Source organism: Oncorhynchus clarkii, chromosome 3, assembly GCF_045791955.1.
Source record: "Oncorhynchus clarkii lewisi isolate Uvic-CL-2024 chromosome 3, UVic_Ocla_1.0, whole genome shotgun sequence".
Lineage (NCBI taxonomy): Eukaryota > Metazoa > Chordata > Actinopteri > Salmoniformes > Salmonidae > Oncorhynchus > Oncorhynchus clarkii.
This window is the reverse complement of record NC_092149.1, coordinates 80,721,974-80,745,433: the sequence shown is the minus strand read 5'-3', so window position 1 is coordinate 80,745,433 and position 23,460 is coordinate 80,721,974. Positions and strand designations below refer to the sequence as shown.

Here is a 23,460-nt window from a genome sequence, read left to right as displayed (position 1 = left end):
ATCCAGACTTGAAGTTGATACAACAAAAATGATAGCTGAGGTTCATAGATTGGTATGAATATCAGTTCAGAACCTAACGTTTCAGGGTCCATACACAGATCGGCTACATACCGTGGCTAGCTACACATCCATAGGCATACAGTTATTTTTATCCTCCACTACACAATAAGCAAGTAAATAGTTAGATAGTTATATTACTTCAGCTGCATTGCAAGGCAAGCTTACACAATTGTACATTCAATTTGCAGTAAATGCTTTTAGCTAGCTAAATTCATTACATCCACTATAACATTAACTTCTTTGGGATAGGGGGCAGCATTTTCACATTTGGATGAATAGCGTGCCCAAAGTAAACTGCCTCCTACTCAGTCCCAGATGCTAATATTTGCATAGTATTATTAGTATTGGAGATAAAACACTGACGTTTCTAAAATGGTTTGAATGATGTCTGTGAGTATAACAGAACTCATATGGCAGGCAAAAACCTGAGAAAAAATCCAAACAAGAAGTGGGAAATCTGAGTTTTGTAGTTTTTGAACTCAGCCCCTATCAAATTCACAGTGGGATATGGGTTATGTTGCACTTCCTAAGGCTTCCACTAGATGTCAACCGTCTTTAGAACGTTGTTTCAGGCTTCTCCTGTAAAGGGGGGCCGGATGGGAGCTGTTTGACTAAGGGGTCTGCCAGCAGCCTCGTTCTCAGTCACACGCATTTCACATGAGGTATCTCTCGTTCCATTGCTTTTCTACAGACAATGGAATTCTCTGGTTAGAACATTATTGAACATTTATGATAAAAACATCCTAAAGATTGATTCTATACTTAGTTTGACAAGTTTCTTTGACCTGTAATTTAACTTTTTGAACTTTCATCCGACTGGACCTGAACGCGCTTTTGGATTTGTTTACCAAACGTCCTAACAAAAGAAGCTACTTGGACATAAATGGACACAAATGATGGACATTATCGAACAAAACAAACATTTATTGTGGAACTGCGATTCCTGTGAGTGCATTCTGATGAAGATCATCAAAGGTAAGTGAATATTGATAATGCTATTTCTGACTAATGTTGACTGCGCAACATGGCGGATATTTCTTTTGGCTGGTTTGGGCTCTGAGCGCCGTACTCCAATTATGCTTTTTCTGTAAAGTTTTTTTGAAATCTGACACAGCGGTGGCATTAAGGAGAAGTGTATCTAAAGTTCCATGCATAACACTTGAATTTTCATCAACATTTATAATGAGTATTTCTGTGAATTCATGTGGCTCTGCAATATCACTGCATGTTTTGGAACTACTGAACATAACACGCCAATGTAAAATAAGTTTTTGGGATATAAATATTAACTTTCCCGAACAAAACATACATGTATTGTGTAACATGAAGTCCTATGAGTGTCATCTGATGAAGATCAAAAGGCTAGTGATTAATTTTATCTATATTTGTGCTTTTTGTGACTCCTCTCTTTGGCTGGAAAAATGGCAGGGTTTTTCTGTGAGTTGGTGGTGACCTAACAATCGTTTGTGGAGCTTTCGCTGTAAAGCATTTTTTTAAATCAGACACTGTGGCTGGATTAACGAAAATGTTATCTTTAAAATGGTGCCTAATACTTGTATGGTTGAGAAATTTGATTTATGAGATTTCTGTTGATTTGTGTTTGGCGCCCTACAATTTCATTGGCGAGGTCCTAGACAGGTTAAACAACATAAATTACAAATTCATTCTCATGACAAAACACTAGCTAGCTAGCTGGCTAATGTTAGCTAGTCAGCTAACTTGCTAAATAGCGATTTTCGTAAATGAACTTTACGGAAAAAAAATATACACAATCGTTTGTCTCTACATTAACTAACATATTCCTCTGAATTGATTTTTTGTTTGCTTGACTCGTTATGACATAACTACTTACATTTGGTTCCACGGTAATGTTTTGTCAGCCATCTTCACCCAGGGACGGGTGGCCCACGTCAAATTCATCATTGGAACCACTCGATATGATTGGTCATATAAAAACCTTGGGACCCAAATGCATAATAAGTGCTCTAACTGCCCCTTCTGGTGGTCTGGAGCAATGAAGCTGTGATGCTGGGTACCTCCCGCGGTGTAAGCTCGCAAGTGTTAAAGGAGAAAGCACTATCTTCTTCTAGTGTGAAGTAAATGGAAATGGTAAACTATCTGTTCAGAGTAGCTTCCCCAACACTGCTTTTGGATTAACTACTTACCCTTACGATGCATAGACAAAAAATATCCCCAATTGAACGACATTAATTACAGATAATAATACAACAAGGCTATATCTTTACATTAAAAAACAAAGTGAGATTGCCAGTCATTACAATTAATTACATTCCCCTTGATCTTAAAAAATATGACTTGGAAATATGGAAAACTGGATTACAAAAAACACGTACTCAGCGCCACTGAGTCATCAGGGTTCGTTCTGCTGGCATTGAATGCTGCAGTACTGGCTCTCAGAATTGTACAGATACCCCAACCAAAAACCATGGATAAATGGAGAAACGTCCGGATTGTTATTGCTTGGGTGAATTGATAGTCTGGATTTCCCCTGATTACGAGGTTAAAATGTGGGTCAAAAGGGAAATAAAAAGGTGTTATCTTAGTTTCACTGTCTACCGGTGTCCTAGCTAGCTAGCTACCGGTGTTGCGTCCCGCCTGCTGTGTACCAGAATCCTCCTAGCTAGCTAGCACAGAGTGTCCTTTGCTACTGCCTGCCGAAGACCTGCCCTTGCCGTCATTAACAGAACTGTGGGAAAGCAGTGCCGCCGCCTCTTCTTCTGTGGGGTTCATCGGGTTCCACGTTATGGTGCATTACCGCCACCTAATGTAGTGTAGTGCTCCCGCCTGTGTCCCAGCTTAAAAATTGACAAATAGAAGTATAAAGAGGGGTTCCAGCAGATGCAGGAACGTCCCGAATTGCGGGTCGCAATTGCACCCTTCTGTCGAAAAATAAATGCTGCTCTCATGGAATGAAATGCCTTGAGCACTACCGAAAAGTTATATTTGCATGTGATTTTTTATTTTTTGTTTTTAAGTAATCCTAGAAGTAATCATCTAGTGTTTTAAAAGTATCTGTAATCTGACTACAACATTTTACTTGTAACATTGCTAACTGATTTCCGTACATGTAATCCATTACTCCCCAACCCTGAGTGTGTGTTTCTGTTTGTCTGTGTGTGTGTGTGTGTGTGTGTGTGTGTGTGTGTGTGTGTGTGTGTGTGTGTGTGTGTGTGTGTGTGCACGCGTGCTGGAGAGAGAGATAGATCATGTGTGGCCTGCTCAGGCCAGGATATTGCAGCCGAGTGGTTCAGTAGTTACAGTTCTAAACATACTGAGGAATTATCTGAGAATGCAGAGACCCCATATATAAATACACACATACAATATTTCGCTGAGACAGTGGTAATGAGGGATTCTGCCAGACATACAGTGCATTCAGAAAGTATTCAGACCACTTGACTTTACAGACTTATTCTAAAATGGATTAAATTGTTTGTCTTCCAGCATCAATCTACATACAATACTGACAAAGAAAAAACGTGTTTTTAGAAATATTTGCAAATGTATATAAAAAATAAATATCACATTCACCTTGCCCTCCAGCCGGCGAATCGAATGCTGTGATGTTTTTATTGTTAACGACCTATTGGATGGAAACCTAGAGTGGTGGGCACAAATTAAACTTCAGAGCTTGCCAGAGTGACTTTGAGCGAGCACAACTGCATTTCCGCACACAGTAAATTAATTTGAGAGCAGACATTTGTGTTAGCCTGACTCAGAAATTACTGCACTCTCACAAATACGCCGCATCGCCACATGGATGTTCTCTCCCTCTCACTCCAATTTTCAAAAATCCATTTTCCTCTCACAAATGCTTACTATAATTTCATAATAGGAGGAAATTCTAGCCAATGAACATAGCCTGTAGCAGACCAACTGAAATGCAATTGGTCAGGTTTTTGGACCTTTTGGTTTCTCTATTGAAAAACTAACCAACTAGCAAGCTAATCAACGATGATTTCAATATTGAAATTCAAGTAAGTAGTTATTTGATATTCTGTTATTAAAGAAGGCTATTGATGAGGTAAGCTAAGTTAACATCAACTATCTAGGAAGCCAACTAGCTAACGTTTGATAACTTTTACTTAGTTTTTGTTTAGTTACAATAAATAAGAATGATTCAAACCATTTCTCTCTCTCTGTCCCTCTTTCCATGCAGGTCCACTGGCACTAATATGTGGTAGTGAAGTTGTTTTCTCCTCATCTGACAGAGACAGGAGATACATTCCAAGTAGGTTACCTTGGCTCTTCTCTATGCACAGCACTCTGGGGACTTCCTGCAGGTAACCATGACATCCACCAATCATCCCCCTAAATGAATCATTAGTGGTACCGAGAGTTCCTCTAATTTCTTGGACACTGTATGAAGACATTGTGCCATAGGACATTTGTCACGTAGAGAAGATGATGACCAGCTGCTGTCTATTTGTTAGAAAATATGATTATATTCAGAGGATGGTTCTATACTGAATGTATGTGATAGTCATTGCTAAACAATATGAGTAGTGTAGATAAGGGATGAAGTGAATCTATAGGAGGATAGCTCTTCACGAGGTGGGATGGATATGAAATGACAGCAGGCTGTTCAATACTGAGCCATGCTGACTGACAAGTTGTGTGGATTGGTACAGGGAAATTCCACAATAACAGAGTGAGTTGTCTTGAGACTGTATGTATGTCAAACAAACCAATGATTGCAAATTATTTAAAGTAGTTCTTGTGCATAGAGTTGTATAGTTTTTCCACTTGGAAATCATTGGTTTTTGTTTGACATACAGTACATTTTAAAGTGAAAAATCTGAGCATCACCGTCATTCTGTACCATTGAATTGCACTACAGCTGGGCTCAGTCCCACATTGCATGTTATCGCTTATTTGGCAAAATTATTATCCATAGGTTCCTCTTTAGATACAGCCTTAAAATGGACTGTTAAATTGAATGCAACATCAAGATGTTAAAACATTTCAACTCCAATTGAAATCTGACATCTTGTTTTCCTCCCTCTCTCACTCCAGTTGTTCTCAGAAGACAGGTCAGTGTGTGTAGAGAACACGTTTTACCAGGTGGAGTCAGGCTTCTACTTCATCGCCCTGGACCAGGACACCAACGAGGCAGAGGACGGAAGGTTTAGTGAGTTCGCAATCTTATGCCTAACACCAGCTATACCCAAACAGGGTACACAATGCCATCAGGGTACACCAAATAAAATTTTGATTCACATTTTCAAACCGTCCATTTTGATTTTCCAACGAGGCTATACATTTGGATGAAGTTTTTTTCTCGACTGAGTAGCCTCGTTTCACTGCCAAAAATAAAATTAAACCATCTAGTGTTCAGCGAAATAACAAGCAAAAGCCATGACAGGGAGACATAGTGGAGTGGTAACGTGAGTGCAAGCAGTTGCTCCCGACGCCAATTGGGTACCCTGCAGCATCTACCGAGAGGCTCTTGGGTACACTGCAGCATCTACCGAGAGGCTCTTGGGTACACTGCAGCATCTACCGAGAGGCTCTTGGGTACACTGCAGCATCTACCGAGAGGCTCTTGGGTACACTGCAGCATCTACCGAGAGGCTCTTGGGTACACTGCAGCATCTACCGAGAGGCTCTTGGGTACCCTGCAGCATCTACCGAGAGGCTCTTGGGTACCCTGCAGCATCTACCGAGAGGCTGTTGGGTACACTGCAGCATCTACCGAGAGGCTGTTGGGTACACTGCAGCATCTACCGAGAGGCTGTTGGGTACACTGCAGAATCTACCGAGAGGCTGTTGGGTACACTGCAGAATCTACCGAGAGGCTGTTGCTGCCAAGGGAATGCCTGGCAGCTTGAAAGACGTTTTGGACACTAAAGTGAAAATGGTTAACTTTGTTGAAGCAAAGGCCCTGAACTCTTGTGTATTTTCTGCATTATGCAATGATATGGGCAGCAACCATGTAAAGCTTTTACAACATACAGAAGTGTGCTGGTTATCAAGGGGAAAAGTGTTGACACTTTAAAAAAAAATTGAGACAAGCTTTCTTTACTGACCATAATTTTCACTTGTCTAACTGCTTGCATGACGACTAGTTTCTCACATGACTGGTCTATCTGGGTGATGTTTTTTCCTCACCTGAATGATTTGAATCTAGGATTACAGGGACTCTCCGCAACTATATCCAATCTGCGGGGCAAAATGAGGCTGACTAAGAAGTTGGAGTTCTTCTCTGTCTGCATTAACAAGGACGACACATAGGTCTTTCCATCATTGTCTGATTGTTTGTGTGCAAATTAACTCATGTTTATGGACAATGTCAAATGTGATATGTGAGCTGGGTGCACAATTATGCAGGTTTTCCCAAAATGGAAAACACAAACAACTGGATTCATTATCCCTTTCATGCCCTGCCTCCAGTCCACTTACCGATATCTGAACAAGAGAGCCTCATTGAAATTGCAACAAGAAGTTCTGTGAAAATGTAATTTAATCAGAAGCCACTGACAGATTTCTGGATAGGGCTGCGCTCAGAGTATCCAATCTTGGCATTTCACGCTGTTAAGACACTGATGCCCTTTGCAACCACGCACCTATATGAGAGTGGATTCTCTGGCCTCACGAGCATGAAAACTAAATACAGGCAAAGACTGTGTGCGGAAAATTATTTAAGACTGAGACTCTCTCCAATACAATCCAACATTGCAGAGTTATGTGCATCCTTTCAAGCACACCCTTCTCATTAACCTGTGGTGAATTATTCACCATTTCTGATGAACAAATAAGGTTTCACATGTAAGATGGCTAAATAAAGAGCAAAATTATTGATTATTATATTATCATTTGTGCCCTGGTTCTATAAGAGCTCTTTGTCAATTCCCACGAGCCGGGATGTGACAAAAACTCACACTCATTCTTATGTTTAATAAATGTATTGTGTAGTGTGTCAACAATGTTGGGAAAAAAACAACATTTGAAAGTGCTCGCTGACCCTGGTGCTAGAGGGGGTACACAGCTGACCCTGGTGCTAGAGGGGATACGCGGTGCTAGAGGTACGCAGCTGGAGGTGAAATGTTTGAAGGGGTACGGGACTATAAAAAGTTTGGGAACCACTGCCTTACACAACTCAGCACATACAGTGGGGAGAACAAGTATTTGATACACTGCCGATTTTGCAGGTTTTCCTACTTACAAAGCATGTAGAGGTCTGTAATTTTTATCATAGGTACACTTCAACTGTGAGAGACGGAATCTAAAAACAAAATCCAGAAAATCCTAGTAGCCGGAACTTAAATCAGTTTGACGTAGTTTCTATCAGCATGTTAAATGTGCAACCAGAGGAAAAAAAACTTCTAGACCACATATACTCCACACACAGAGACGTGTACAAAAATCTGACCATAATTCTATCCTCCTGATTCCTGCTTACATGCAAAAATGTAACCAGGAAGCACCAGTCTATAAAAAAGTGATCAGATGAAGCAGATGCTAAACTACAGGACTGTTTGCTAGCCCAGACTGGAATATGTTCTGGGTTTCTCCCAATGGTATTGAGAAGTACACCACATCAGTCACGGGCTTTATCAATAAGTGCATCGAGGATGTCGTCCCCACAGTGACTGTACGTACATACCTCAACCAGAAGCCATGGATTACAGGCAACATTCACACTGAGCTAAAGGGTAGAGCTGCCACTTTCAAGGAGCGGGACTCTAACCTGGAAGCTTATACGAAATCCTGCTATGCCCTCCGACGAACCATCAAACAGGCGAAGCGTCAATACAGAACTAAGACTGAATTGTACTACACCGGCTCCGATGCCCGTTGGATGTAGCAGGGCCTGCAAACTATTACAGACTACAAAAGGGAAGCATAGCCAAGAACTGCCTAATTACACAAGACTACCTGATGAGCTAAATAACTTCAATGCTCGCATCAAGGCAACTAACACTGAAGCATGAATGAGAGCATCAGCTGTTCCAGACGACTGTGTGATCACGCTCTCCGTAGCCAATATGGGAAAGTCCTTTAAACAGGTCAACATTGACAAGGCAGGAGGGCCAGACGGATTACCAGGACGTGTACTCTGAGCATGCGCTGACCAACTGGCAAGTGTCTTCACTCTCATTTTCAACCTCTTCCAGTCTGAGTCTGTAATACCTACATGTTTCAAGCAGACCACCATAGTCCCTGTGCCCAAGAACACTAAGGTAACCTGCCTAAATGACTACTGACCCATAGCACTCACATATGTGGCCATAAAAAACCTTTGAAAGGCTGGTCATGGCTCTATTCAACATTATTATCCCAGAAACCCTAGACCCACTACAATTTGCCATATATATATATATATATATATATATATATATATATATATATATACACACACACACACACACATTCTGCTGCAGTCACAAAAGATTAATTTAGAAATAGCTTGGGAGCAACTACAGTTGACTGACTAGCCTATATTCTACTGAATGTTCCTCCTGCTCAAAGCCAGAATACAGCCTTCATTATCTTGTTTACATTCCATTCAAAGGAAATGGAGACATCAGGTCAATCATTGACAGGTCATTTTGTTCTGCTTTCCTTTCATGTAGAAATGTCACAAACAGTTGGGAGATGAAAGAACTTGCAAGCTAAAGGAAATCCTTGATACAGTAGCTCACTGTATGCATGGCATTGATGTCTATTTACCACTGACCTTACAGGACAAAATCCCATAGAGACATTCAGCAGTGCCAGCATACCTACAGTATATCTATCCGTACACACACACACACTTTCTCCTCAGTGAGTAGTCGCAAATGTCATAGTGCATCTCACATGGCTTGGCATGAAACTGCGCTACTGGTGGTTGCGTAGGAGACGCTGTAGCAACCCAGTCTAATCAGGGATATTTAAGTCAATCTACTTCACAACCTGAATTCTGTTGCCTTTTTCCAAATGTTTTTCAAATTTCTGCTCTGGGTATGACTTTATGGTAAGCTGGACTTCAGACAAAAAGGCAACAATTGAAATCGTGACTGATGAGTAAGAACTTGTTCAGTACACAAACTAGTGCTGTGTTTAGAGGGATATGTCGTGTTGCCAGAAAAGCAACTGGTTTGCATCCCTGCTGGGTGTCTGTGCAGTTGGGTAGCTGACCTGTGAGCTCATCTGCCTGTTTCCCTGTTGAGTTCCCAGTTGACTTGTATCTATGTTTCAGGTATTAGGGATGTTTACTCCTTCTATTGAGAGCTGCGAAATAAATTTCCTCTTGAAGGAAAATCAACATAATCAATAAATCAATCTTACCCGATGCAGGTTGATCAACACATCCTTGGCAGGGCCATGGCCTCCTGCAGCCATGGGGCCGGGGTCTGGGAGTGGGGGGGGGGGGGGGGGCAGAGGGGTGGGTGGACTTGGGAGGAGAGTAGCTAGAGCTTGAGGACTGGGGATCAGCCCTTCTCTTTCACAGTGAGGGTTCCAGGAAGCCTGTGGGGTGGCATAACCTGTGTAGACAAGAGAGAGAAGTGAGAGGTAGGTGGTGAGGGAACCTTGTTTAGCTTGGAAATAGGTCAACTGACACACACACACACACAACCCAACCATAACTCCAGCTGCAACCCTAACCATAACTCTTGATTTGCCTATATTAGCACTTATAACTTAATAAATTACAATATTTATTTAGTATATATTTATTTAAGGGTATACATATTTAGAGGTTTGATCCTGTGGTGGTCTCTTCTCACAACAACAAGGCCTTATATTGGGCTTTATAGCCACAGCTCCTGAACATTTGGACCCACCTGTGACCCTTTACAAACACTACTGAGCACTTTTTGTTGATTCTGGTAGTTTGGACTTTGCTGTGGGACCCCCCACATACAGTCTTAACAGCCTGTAGAAGTGCTATTGTTTTAACTAGAAGTTTATCAAACCTATGGGCCCGTGCACCCTGTCCCACTTGTGGGTAAGATACCTCAGTTCCCTTACCTAACCCCAACTCCAGTGGAAACCCCAACTCTAGTGGAAACCCCAACGCTAGTGGAAACCCCAACTCTAGTGGAAACCCCAACTCTAGTGGAAACCCCAACTCTAGTGGAAACCCCAACTCTAGTGGAAACCCCAACTCTAGTGGAAACCCCAACTCCAGTTGAAACCCCAACTCCAGTTGAAACCCCAACTCCAGTGGAAACCCCAACTCCAGTGGAAACCCCAACTCCAGTGGAAACCCCAACTCCAGTGGAAACCCCAACTCCAGTGGAAACCCCAACTCCAGTGGAAACCCCAACTCCAGTGGAAACCCCAACTCCAGTGGAAACCCCAACTCCAGTGGAAACCCCAACTCCAGTTGAAACCCCAACTCTAAAGGAGTTGGCACATAACTTGATTTCATTTAGAGCAACATTGACAGAATGAACAGAGTAGACAACTTAAACATTGGTGAACTGTATAACACTTAGAGGACTTGAAAGAGACTTTACATCAAACAAGAAAATGGGAGAGGCAAGTGTGATAGAAGTGAGTGAGGGCATATATGAGGAAATTGAGAGGTGGTACTGACTGGGTTATTATAACACAGTACAACCATGTTGATCTCAGTTAGTGCACCACATTCAAATAGCATGCACTTCATACAACACTTCATACAACAACAAGGCAGGTAACAGCGTGAAATTCAATGACTGTAAAATGCAAGTGCAATAAATATGAAATTACATGAGATGTGAAACCATGACAGACAAGGACAGTACCTCTGTCCCAGTGAGGTCATTGACCCACATGTCACCCTGGTGCCCTGACCCTTCATACAGTAGGCTACATGGGTAATGTTTACTAGGCCATAACATGGAGAAGAAAAAAAAATAATTCACAACACAATCATTCTTATTGGACATGTTCTGATTGTACCTCTTCCGTTGCACCTAAGCTTTAAAACATTTCTTCAATTTTTGTCACTACTGACCATGACCCAGGAATTGACCAGCGGATCAGGGAACCCCTGCCAAATGTTAACCTAAACTGCTCGGGGCTAGCCAAGGGAAACATTTCCTCAGCCAGGGGAAAATAACAGGGAGAGTATGATGTTGCAGAGGACTGCTGCCTGGCAAAAAAACAAAACACACACACTGAAGGAATAGGTCTTTTCAGGATAGTGGCCAGAACAAACATCTGCTCCTGATCATCATCGAGTCCCCCTCCACTCCACCACTCCTGATTATCCCACTCCACAACTCCTGATCATTTCCAGTGGCATCCTGCCATCTGTTATTACGTTGGCTTGATGGGGGAGGTTTATGACCATTTCTCTCTCTCTACTCTATAGAGTTGACTCTTGAAAAAGCCTTTTGTTAACATAGAGTTTCTGGTGACATCAAAAGATGGGGAAACGGAACCATATTTCAGTAATCCAACCAGTTGAAAATATGCGTTGGGACTTAATGAATATGATGTCAGTTCAGTTGGAGTCTGAGACATGAATACTGATGATAGGACGACAAACTGTATCTTGGAAAGTCTACACATTATAGTTTTATAGAAAGTCTACACAACTTTATAGAAAGTCTACACATTCACATGGAATTATTGTGCATTTAAATGTTTAAATATGAAACTATTTGTGAAAAGATTACATGTAATTTAGTTTCTTAATGAGAGAACGATTTGTCATAGAGTAAACTCTGCCAACTCAGTGGCCACGCCCATGTGAACAGACAGTGGTTGTAAACTCTGCCAACTCAGTGGCCACGCCCATGTGAACAGACAGTGGTTGTAAACTCTGCCAACTCAGTGGCCCCGCCCATGTGAACAGACAGTGGTTGTAAACTCTGCCAACTCAGTGGCCCCGCCCATGTGAACAGACAGTGGTTGTAAACTATGAAACACGGCCCTCTCTCCCAATCCTATATAAGCCCCTTGACGAAAAGGTAACTTTCTGTTCCGAGGACGTTAGGGCGACCGTCCTACGTTAAAAGGGCTCAGATAATAACTGGTTCCAAGGACGTGTGGACTTGAGGTCCCCACGTTGAAAGGACAAAGACCACCTACAGAATTAAGACAACCTTAGAGAACGTAACAAAATTAGCATCGGATTTCAATGTGAAGGTGACGACCTACATGCCAGAAGGATGAATTTTGACTATACCAGCCAGCATATAGCATGAGCATATAGCATAGCAACTTGGTATGAACTTTGAACACTTATTCACTAAATAAGTGATACCTCCTAGCCGTCGCGTTAGCGCAGCAACTGTAGACGTGGGCTAGGCGAGGACGGACAGAGTATGTGTTCTACCACAAGACGACAGTACTACCAAATGTCCATTCTACCATCAGACATTCTTCAAAAGGACAACTCGGCCTCCCATCTACGACCAACCGATCGAAGCGCAGCTCAGAGTAAATATTTATTTCATTTTCCTTTTTCAAATGGGCGGTAATTTAGAATGCATAAGATACTGTACTTATGATAGCATAGCTGCCTACGTCCCAATAGAGACATAGCTTCACCCTTTGTTCCTCAGTCTTCCCGCTCTTTCATTCAAAACCCCACCCTCTTTCTTTGTGTAACCAGCTGTCATATCTGTTCCGTCCGCTGAGGACGTTTACCTTTATGACATCATTTGTAATCAATGTATAATACATTCTGTGTATATGTAATTCTGTGTGATTATTTAGGTATATAGTAAATATATAATTAAATAACATTTTGTATTGCTGATTCAACTTGTTAGCCAGGGTTCGTGAAGATAACCAAGAATTTACAACTTTCAGATGAGACTAAATAAGGTGACGATTAAATATTGACTGCTATTGATGTAAAAGATTACTAGGTCTTAAGAGTTTATTAAGAGAACAGCTCTATAAACATTATTTTGTGGTGCCCCGACTTTCTAGTTAACTATTTACCGGATTAGCTTAATCAGGTAAAATTAATCACAGATAAATTATTTTATAGAATAGCATGTCATTTCACTTAATCCGGCATAGCCAAAGACATGTCACATCCCTAGAGGCATGCCCAACCCAACACCCACTCTCTCTTTCTCGCTTGCTCTCCTCTGAAAGAAAAAAAAAACAATCTGTCAGTGATACATCGGTGCAACTTTAGGTAAGGCCATTGGCCATGTGAATGTTGTACCCTTCTCAACCTTGAAGGCGGGCGTGATGCTTATACACTTAGAAAGAAAAGGCTGCTATGTAGAACCTAAAAGGGTTATTTGGCTGACCCCATAGGATAACCATTTGAATAACCCGTTTTGGATCCAGGTAGAACCCTATTGGGTTCCATGTAGAACCCTTTCCCCAGAGGGTTCTACATGGAACCAAAAAGGTTACTACTATGGGGACCCTTTTGGAAACCCTTTTTCTGAGAGTGTACAGCATTGTCCCCTTTAGGGCTGTGCTTCATGACACTCCTCTCTGACCACAGGGCTCAGTAATCTCTCCTGTCCTATTTACACTCCATACAGATGACAGTAGGAGCACCTGCCCTGAGATAACATATATCAAATGTGTACTGTTATTCTTGACACATCCAATTCTTATGACATGATTCAACAGGTTTGACCTATGGTGAAAGGATAACATCCTGGATCTGAATGTCACCAAGACCAAAGACCTTATCACAGACTATAGGAAGCAATCATCAGCTCCGAAAGAAATCCCCATCGGTGACCAGAGCATAGAACAGGTGGAGGAGTGTAAGTGCCTCGGTACAGTAGTTGACAATAAGCTGATGGTCTGGGGTGGTGTGTCACAGCATCATCGGACTGAACTTGTTGTCATTGCAGGCAATCTCAACGCTGTGCGTTACAAGGAGGACATCCTCCTCCCTCATGTGGTACCCTTCCTGCAGGCTCATCCTGACATGACCCTCCAGCATGACAATGCCACCAGCCATACTGTTCGTTCAGTGCGTGATTTCCTGCAAGACGGGAATGTCAGTGTTCTGCCATGGCCAGCGAAGAGCCCGGATCTCAAACCCATTGAGTACGTCTGGGACCTGTTGGATTGGAGGGTGAGGGCTAGCGCCATTCCCCCCAGAAATGTCCAGGAAATTGTAGGTGCCTTGGTGGAAGAGTGGGGTAACATATCACATCAAGAACTGGTAAATCAGGTGCAGTCCATGGGGAGGAGATGCACTGCAGTACTTAACGCAGCTGGTGGCCACACCAGATACTGACTGTTACTTTGATTTTGACCCTCCCCCCTTTGTTCAGGGACACATTATTAAATTTCTGTTAGTCACATGTCTGTGGAACGTGTTCAGTTTATGTCTCAGTTGTTGAATCTTGTTATGTTAATACAAATATTTACACAAAATAAACGCAGTTGACAGTGAGAGGACGTTTCTTTTTTTGTTTAGTTTATATGCAAAAACATGTATGGGGGATTGGAAGTGATGCAGACAGTTACATTGATGGAAGCTACAATCTATCTGCAATATTAAAGCGGATCCACGCCCCTCAATTTTTTTTTTTAAATCTAACAATTAAAAGGGGAAAAAATTATCTTGTTGTTACTACTAGAATAACAGACGTCCATGAATTTCAATCTATCAATCCAGAGCTACAAATCACTGTTGAAACAATACCATTTTCACAGCCAGATGTAAACAAACAACCATTGGTGAATATGTTACTTTGATTTCAACACAGTTATTGGCGCCAGACTAGCTAATGGGCTTGCAAAACAAAACATTAATTTCAATGTTCTCCAGATCTTTACATTCAGATCTCCTGAATTTACTTGATTTGCTATATCAAACTCTCTCTCTGCCCCTATTACTAGGGCTCTATAAAATCTGTGTTGTGGAAAACGTGGACAGAATATCAGAATCCAGACAGAATTCAACAATATTCAAAAATGTATTGAACTTAACAGGAAATCAACTAAATATATTGAATTTACTAGAAATTGCATGAACTTGCCCAAGATTCTCAAAAGACATTAACAAAACGCATCAGTGAATCGTATTTCCCTTAAACATTCGGAAGAGACACTCAAACACCCAAAAATCTAACGGGACAAAAAGTAAGTGAGGATGTTTGGTGGTCTGGAGGTGTGCTGTGCTCTCTGTCCAGAAGTCTGAGAATTTAGAATTTTTCAAACACCTGAAAAGGCTTTTTCCTGCCATCTAGAGCCATAATCATTATGCTTAAACTAAATATGCTTCTCGGCATCTCTGCTAATCTGGGTGTGCAACTGAAAGGAATGTGAGTCTTCTTCAGTTCATTTAGTAAATACTTGATTTTCTAAAGTCTACCAACCTAGCCAGCAGGCATGCCAGCTAAAATGGTTAGACGAGCTAACTACGCTAACTTGATTAATAGCCTGAAATGGCTTCTTGGTAGCTAGTTATGAGGTTGGGAGATTGACGACCTATCTAAAGTCTACTTCATAAAATTACTATGTGTCTAGTATTATAGAGAAACAACAACTTTTTTTTTTTAAATGACAAGACAAATCTGAGGGGGCAAATGACCCTGTGCCCCCTATGGGCATGATGCTTCTGGGGGCATCAACACAGGAATGCCCCTGTATTTATGTGCGTGTTTGTCTACCACTTTAAGTAGCTGTTAGCGATAATGCTAATGTAGGTTCCAAAAACCCTTCTCAATTAAATGTTAACTACAAATTAGCCTGTGCCTACCTGGCAGAATCATACTGTATCATGATTATTTCCATCCAGTGGCCATTTGTTTTGCAAACATCACTAACCAGTCTCTGGCTGGTTCCCAGTTGAATTAAAGGGTAACTATACCCCCCAAAAATTTTAATTTCTTAGATTTTTCCCAGACCTCAAAAGTGGTCTCCTGATGTGGTTGTTGTGGACATCCAAGTTTGTGCACCAGAGAGAGGCAGAAAGACAGAGGTAAATCACAATAAGTAAAATAAATGGAGCTAGCTAACGAGAAGATTTACATCAATGATCAGCTGATAGCCCATCCTCTTTTCCCAAATGTTTTACATTTTGAACACCTGCCCCCTGAAAGGTCTGTGCACGGCCTTGCTTAGTACATTGCCAAGGAATTGTCTCATGCTAACCCAAAAGCAGCTACGCTATCTAGCTAGAATATTAATAGGCAGGCATTTATTTTAATGTTTCTTTATGTTCTACAATCAACCCAAGTGCAGGTGGAAATCTGCTATCAATGTAACCACCTTGCTCAGTTACATAGCTGCCCATCCACATCGCTCTGACCAACGGATGTTTCTTCTCAACCATGAGTCTGGATTTGGCTCCCTCCCCAAAGATTTCTAGAATGCAAACACATTCTGACCATTCTGATTGGTCCCAAGAAACCAATGGGTTGGGCCAGAGCCTGTGATGACATTATCAACTTTGATACTCTGATCGGTTAGATTTGTTAAAGACGATCCAATCACTGATTCATTTGTTTTGTACAATGTCCCTCATTTCAAATTCACACAAACAACTTATATAACTTATGGCAATTTCAGACTGAATGTACATAGCTATCGATAGAGCAGAGAAATCCAATTCAGGGTGAGTCGTCAGGCAACTTGCTTAGGGCACCTTGGATAACTTAATAATCATGATGTTGCCAAAATTGCTGCAGCGGATTTATTTCTGCTTGGGAAGAAGCAACAGGTGTCTCTCATCCATGTAAACATGCCATGGATAGTAGATCTGTAATTACCAAGACCAGGGCAATGGGATAGAGGTCAAGGGGGCCCAACAACAATCTTTCCCCCTCACGAAAGATCTGCCTGTCTGGATGACATCCAGGATCCAGACACCTTCTTGTGTATTGCTTTGCACAGTGCCTCAGAGCTGGCTAGGACTGATCGCTCAGAGAATAAATAACAATATTGCTAGTGAAAAGTATGATACTTTCAGTGGGGCATGGGAACCAAAGCTCCCCAAATTGCCAGAACAAAGGGCACATATACAGCATGTGCTTCTTAACATTCGTAAACAATAATATGCTGAACATTCCCACAACAGGCGATCAGAGGGCAAAGTGGGCCATTACCATTATTCTTTACATCAGATCTGCCCAACCCTGTTCCTGGAGAGCTACCCTCCTGAAGGTTTTCGCTCCAACTCCAGTAGTAACTAACCTGACTCAGTTTATCAAACATCTAATTATTAGAATCAGGTGCGCTAGATTAGAGTTGGTGAGAAAACCTTCAGGATGTTAGCTCTCCATGAGCAGGGTTGGCCAGGCCTGCTTTACATCTTATGTATCCAATCCTTTCAGATCTACATGAGTGCCTAGGGGGTAGGGGTTAATGGTCAATTTGGGACTGGCTTTTAGCCATCATCCCGTTATTGAGCAGCTGTAATGATTTACAGACCCCTGTCAAGTGACAGAGTGACAGTCAGAAAACATCCTCAACTTTCACTACTCAGACAGTATAACAACAGTCCTGTTCAGAAACAACAACTAGCCCCCTAGTGTAGGTCTGAAAGAATTGGACTGGTTTAAACAGTTAATTCAACATGACCACAATACCAACAAGCCTATCAAAAGGGCACGCTAGCTATCAAAACGGTCTAGCTAGCTACTAGTTCCAGCCTGCACTTCTAGATGCCCTTGAGATTCCCCAGTGTCTGTGGGCCCCCCGTGCTGCGAGCCAGACTGACTGAAAAGCATGCACAATCTGTGTGTTACACTCAACAGTTCAAACATCCAACCATGATGAATAGCCTAACCTTGGATGTTAGCCTGCATGGAGAATCCCCCCGTTACGCTGTAGTGCTGAAGCTATCTGAATGTGACAAGGCTCTAAGAACACTAATCTTGAGCATGCCTTGTTTTACTGCCTTCTTGTGCCCTTAAAACACGTATTGAGGTCTGCACAATAAACACTAAAGGTCCTACCTTCCCTTCTCTCTGGTATGCCAGGGTGTCTTCTTGTTAGCCGGTGAAGTGTGTCGCCACCCTGGCCACAGCTAACCTTTTATTGTATTATTGACTATTAAAAAAAACTCCACATAGGCAGGAGCCTCTGCAGTCAACCACCTTAACCTCTGGACAGACCTGTACCAAATGTCAAGCCCGTCACTCTACAGTATCTAGCTGGCTAACAGCTGGTCATAGACTCTGGGGGTTGGGTTTATGACTGAGTATCTGAGGGGGGCAGTATTATGTGAGAGGGATGAACAAAGTATGTGTGTGTGTGTGTGTCCACATGCATATAAGACTGGCATATGAGGAATGCCTTCATCCAAGGAGAAAGCAAAGTGCTCTTTGGCAAGCATAATGAGAGACAGGCATGTAAATACAAATGTTCACAAAGCCAACAAGGAGCAGAACTCTGGAAACAGTTTCACTTGTCCAACAGTAATAAAACATGCAAATGTGCCATTTGAATCCAGAATAGATACCTGGATCCCTCCTATTTTGTGCTACCATTATATGTCTATCCTGCATGACACCAACATGAAGGGAATTGACAGCTGGAGCCATTCCCATTTCAGCATGTTAGAACAGGCCCCCCTCCTCGGCTAGTCCAACCGAAAGAGTGTGCTCGCATAGGGCTGTTTGTCCATTTTGAGACGCCATAGCCTTACTCAAAATAGTCAAAATTAATTCAAGATAAAAATCAAAATGTAAAGCATTTCTTGAGTTTTGCCATGGAGATCTTGGTAGCACAATTTTACATTAAGATTAAGACTTTGTTGAAGAATTCTTACTGTTGAGCAATCGACGAAGAGGGGGAGTAGTCTTTGGCTACAGACTTCGGGTTGCCTTGAGAGAAAAAAGTTGTGCGCCTGAACAGCGTAAAAAACCCTTGTCGAAGTCCAAAACCGTCACATTGTTATCATTATATACGCACAAACTGTTCCGAACTGTTTAATCTGGGAAACATGCAGACACCTTTAACCTTGGACAATCAATACATCTAAAGACATGGTATAATAGGCACGCATTGATTCCATGTTAGACTTAGATTGATTATTTGGCAAATTACTATGATTAATTGGCCTAGGGTGTTAGGTAGTGTGGATGTGGATTTGTGTGGTACGCTAGCAAGTGTGTCAGACAATTGGTAAGCATGAAACATACATTAAGCTGCACCTCTTTTGCCCTGGGGGTTCCATAGGAAGGATCTAGTACGGCTTCATACCAGTCTGGAGTATCAAGAGAGTCTAGGGTGGGAATACTGATTTAGGATCAGTTGTGTCTTTTAGATCATAATGTATAAGATTGTATAGACACAGGGGACATTCGCTCGTGTTCATATAGCGTCTCAAAGTGGGAGTGCTGATCCAGGATCAGCCTTGCCAGTTCCCCTCTTTCCACTGGGGTTTTCTTCCTCAAACCCTATTACGTGGGCTGAGTCACTGGCTTACAGGTGCTCTTCAATGCCGTCCCTAGGAGAGGTGCGTCACTTGAGTAGGATGAGTCACTGATGTGATCTTCCTGTCTGGGTTGGCGCCCCCATCGGGTTCGTGCCGTGGGGAAGATCTTTGTGGGCTATACTCGGCCTTGTCTCAGAATAGTAAGTTGGTGGTTGAAGATATCCCTCTAGTGGTGTGGGGGCTGTGCTTTGGCAAAGTGGGTGGGGTTATATCCTGCCTGTTTGGCCCTGTCCGGGGGTATCGTCGGACGGTGCCACAGTGTCTCCCGACCCCTCCTGTCTCAGCCTCCAGTATTTATGCTGCAATAGTTTATGTGTCGAGGGACGAAGGTCAGTCTGTTAAGTCTGGAGTATTTCTCCTGTCTTATCCAGTGTCCTATGTAAATTTAAGTATGATCTCTCTAATTCTCTAGTAGGACTTGAGCCCTAGAACCATGCCTCAGGACTACCTGGCCTGATGACTCCTTGCTGTCCCCAGTCCACCTGGCCGTGCTGCTGCTCCAGTTTCAGCTGTTCAGCCTGTGGCTATGGAACCCTGACCTGTTCACCGGACGTGCTACCTGTCCCAGACCTGCTGTTTTCAACTCTAGAGACAGCAGGAGTGGTAGAGATACTCTGAATGATCGGCTATGAAAAGCCAACTGACATTTACTCCTGAGGTGCTGACCTGTTGCACCCTCGTCAACCACTGTGATGATTATTATTTGACCCTGCTGGTCATCTATGAACATTTGAACATCTTGGCCATGTTCTGTTATAATCTCCACCTGGCACAGCCAGAAGAGGACTGGCCACCCCTCATAGCCTGGTTCCTCTCTAGGTTTCTTCCTAGGTTCTGGCCTTTCTAGGGAGTTTTTCCTAGCCACCATGCTTCTACACCTGCATTGCTTGCTGTTTGGGGTTTTAGGCTGGGTTTCTGTACAGCACTTTGTGACATCAGCTGAGCTAAGAAGGGCTTTATAAATACATTTGATTGATTGATATAATGAATACGTTTCAAGTTTCTACATTTATATGTTCTTCACGTACACAGGTACGTATAGTGAAGTATAGTGAAATTCTTACCTGGAGAGCTCTTTCCCAACAATGCAATGGTAAGAATGATAATACTATACAATGAGTATACAAAAACAATCTATAGACAGCATTGTAATGGAGTAATGTATCTAATCAATAATCACTTCAGCAGCAGTGTAAGTTGTGTCTGAGTGGGTAGAGACCTGTGGATGGGAATAGACTAAGTGTGGATAGGCTTTGGGAGAGGGAGAGCATAGTTGTCAGCCATTTAACAGTCTTATGACCAGGGGATAAGAGTCTGTTTGTCTGAGCCTTGATATTGTTGCACTGGTACAGCCTACCGGACAGGAGCAGGGAGAACATTCCATGTCTCGGCTGGCTGGAGTCTTTGGACATTTTTCGGGCCTTTCTCAGAACGCCTGGCATGAACGTCCTGGATGGCTGAATAAGATAATATGGACACTTGAAAAATACTGCACTCACACTCTGAGATGCTTTAGGAATATGAGCCAAGGTCCCCCACGTCTATGAAATCTTATTCATTATGATCTAAAATACAAAACTGATCCTAGATATGTTTTCCCACTCTGAAATGCAGGTCCCGGTTAAAAAGTCTAAAAGTTGTCATTACATTGTGATAATGGCCACTGTAAGTAAGTGTCCAGGCTAACACAAAGTAAGCTTGACAAAAACGGTGCCAGACGTTCAGCTGAGAATGCTGATCTGTCATTCAATGGGCACTTCAAGCCGATAACACAGCTCACTTGAGGCGATATCGCCCCACTCTAGGCAAACTATTAGCCGTCCTATCTGCTGATGTATATGTCTATGTTTAGAGACTAGTGGGCTGCTGCAGAGACACTAGGATGGTTCACATTATAGAAAAAAGGCCTCAAACAGACAGTGTTATGGTGGAGAAGACCTGGATCCGTTCAATTAGGTAGAACATTCCAAAAAAGCATTTTGGTTCAACTACCTGAGCAGTCTCACAGCCATTTGAAATCATTGACTCTGTTACAGAGATGATGCATGTGATCTAGGCTGGGCAATAGGCCAGCAGGCCAGGAATTAAAATAGCTACAAAATGCTGCTTTCCTCAATATATAGGTTTAGCTGGTTGAAGCTAAAGACTCTGATACAGACAAATATGTGAGCTTATTGTTGCTTATTCAGAATTCAAGACACACTTAACCAGCATGGCTACCACAGCATTCTGCAGCGATACGCCATCCCAATTGGTTTGCGCATATTGGGACTAACATTTGTTTTTCAACAGGACAATGACCCAAAACACACTTCCAGGCTGTGTAAGGGCTATTTGACCAAGAAGGAAAGTGATGGAGTGCTGCATCAGATGATCTGGCCTCCACAATCACCCGACCTCAACCCAATTGAGATGATTTGGGATGAGTTGGCCCGCAGAGTGAAGGAAAAGTAAACAACAAGTGCTCTGCATATGTGGGAACTCCTTCAAGACTGTTGGAAAAGCATTCCTCATGAAGCTGGTTGAGAGAATGCCAAGAGTGTGCAAAGCCGTCATCAAGGCAAAGGGTGGCTACTTTGAAGAATCTCAAATATATTTTGATTTGTTTAACACTTTTTTGTTTACTACATGATTCCATGTGTGTTATTTCATAGTTTTGATGTATTCACTATTATTCTACAATGTAGAAAATAGTACAAATAAAGAAAACCCTTTGAATGAGTAGTTGTGTCCACACTTTTGACTGGTACTGCATCTCTTAGGCTACTTACAGTATCATTCTATTTATTTATTTTACCTTTCTTTAACTAGGCAAGTCAGTTAAGAACTAAATCTTATTTACAATGACAGCCTACCCCAGGCAAACCCTAACAACTCTGGGCCATTTGTGCACCACCCTATGGGTATAATTGTGATGCTGTTCAACTGCATGTATGTTAATTGATAAACATACTATATTGACATTGAAAACTCATAATACCGAGACCATGTGGTTTTCAACCAAATTCACTGCCCACCTCCCATTCTGCAGAACCAATATGCTTGTGGAATGAAGTCCTGCACCTGATGTCAATTTATCCTCTGCTATCCTACCATCAATTTCATGGCATGGGCCATAAAACAGAATAGCGAAGGCTGCATGGCATGAACAGATGGAAATTGGGAGAATAATTCAAGCGTTTTGTATTGACTGAAATATTACTAAGAATATTAGTAATAAGATTAAACTATTTTCGGTTAAACAATTTGCATATAAATCCGAATTTGCCCAATAATAACGTGATGGGATGTGCTTTCATTCAACAAATCACAGTCCTTTGTTCTATGCAAATTAGCATTCTTATCTGCATGTTGATTTAGTGGCCGAAGTAATTGTCATAACGGTTTACCTTATAAGGTGGCAGAAAAGCACCATTAAACTAATGACACAAATATAAAACCGACAAATGCAGCAACAAAAGGGCCTCCGCAGCAACCCATGATTCACCTGCATCGACACAGTGAATATCTTGCGATACACAGCGCTATCACCCGTCTGTAGCCTATGGATAACCTGCGTGGACCTTTAGATGTTCATTTACAAGGTTGCATTGGAATGCTGCATGTCATCATCAAGTCCTTTATTCCAGGTTAATATTAAACGTAAATAGGCTACTTTGATGACTGGATAAACGTAGTTCTGGGTGCTTGGGAGAAGCGGCGACTCCTCCTACCAATTTCCTTGAGTCAAGACGATGGCTAGTGGTCTTTATTGTTCTTTCCGAATAGCATAGCAACATTGTTTGTATTTTTTATATGGTCTTGGTCTGAACGTTTTGTCAATCGGATTTGAACGCTTACCTGTGCGTTTGGAGAGCTGTCCAGTTGGAAACGGGAGGAAAGGCTTGCAGTCAAATTTCGCAGCAATCGCGATGATGCTTCATATTGAAAACGCGCTGCTAGTATCTAGCCAGCTGCTTAATAGATTGATGCTTTAACCACGTGACCAATGAAGCAACATTCCCCAAGCATCTGGTCCAAAACAGAATAGTCCACTTCTAGTAATAGTAGTAAATTCATTATTTTGTGAATATCGC

General features: G+C 42.1%; 1 protein-coding gene across 3 annotated transcripts in view; it reads right to left on the bottom strand.

Annotated features, from left to right (window-relative positions):
- Positions 1-23,253, bottom strand: part of LOC139405498 (anion exchange protein 3-like) — a 108,381-nt gene extending 85,128 nt beyond the window's left edge. For 2 of the 3 annotated variants that reach the window (XM_071147867.1, XM_071147871.1), the window contains exons 1-2: positions 17,901-18,088; positions 9,355-9,551 (exon numbers count right to left, since the gene is read on the bottom strand). In XM_071147867.1, coding sequence (XP_071003968.1) covers positions 9,355-9,408 — 54 coding nt within the window. In that variant the 5' untranslated portion in view covers positions 9,409-9,551; positions 17,901-18,088. Of the gene's footprint in view, positions 1-9,354; positions 9,552-17,900; positions 18,089-23,224 lie in introns of those variants that run through there. The other variant, XM_071147868.1, reaches the window with a different exon arrangement.
- Between the last annotated feature and the right edge of the window lie 207 nt (positions 23,254-23,460).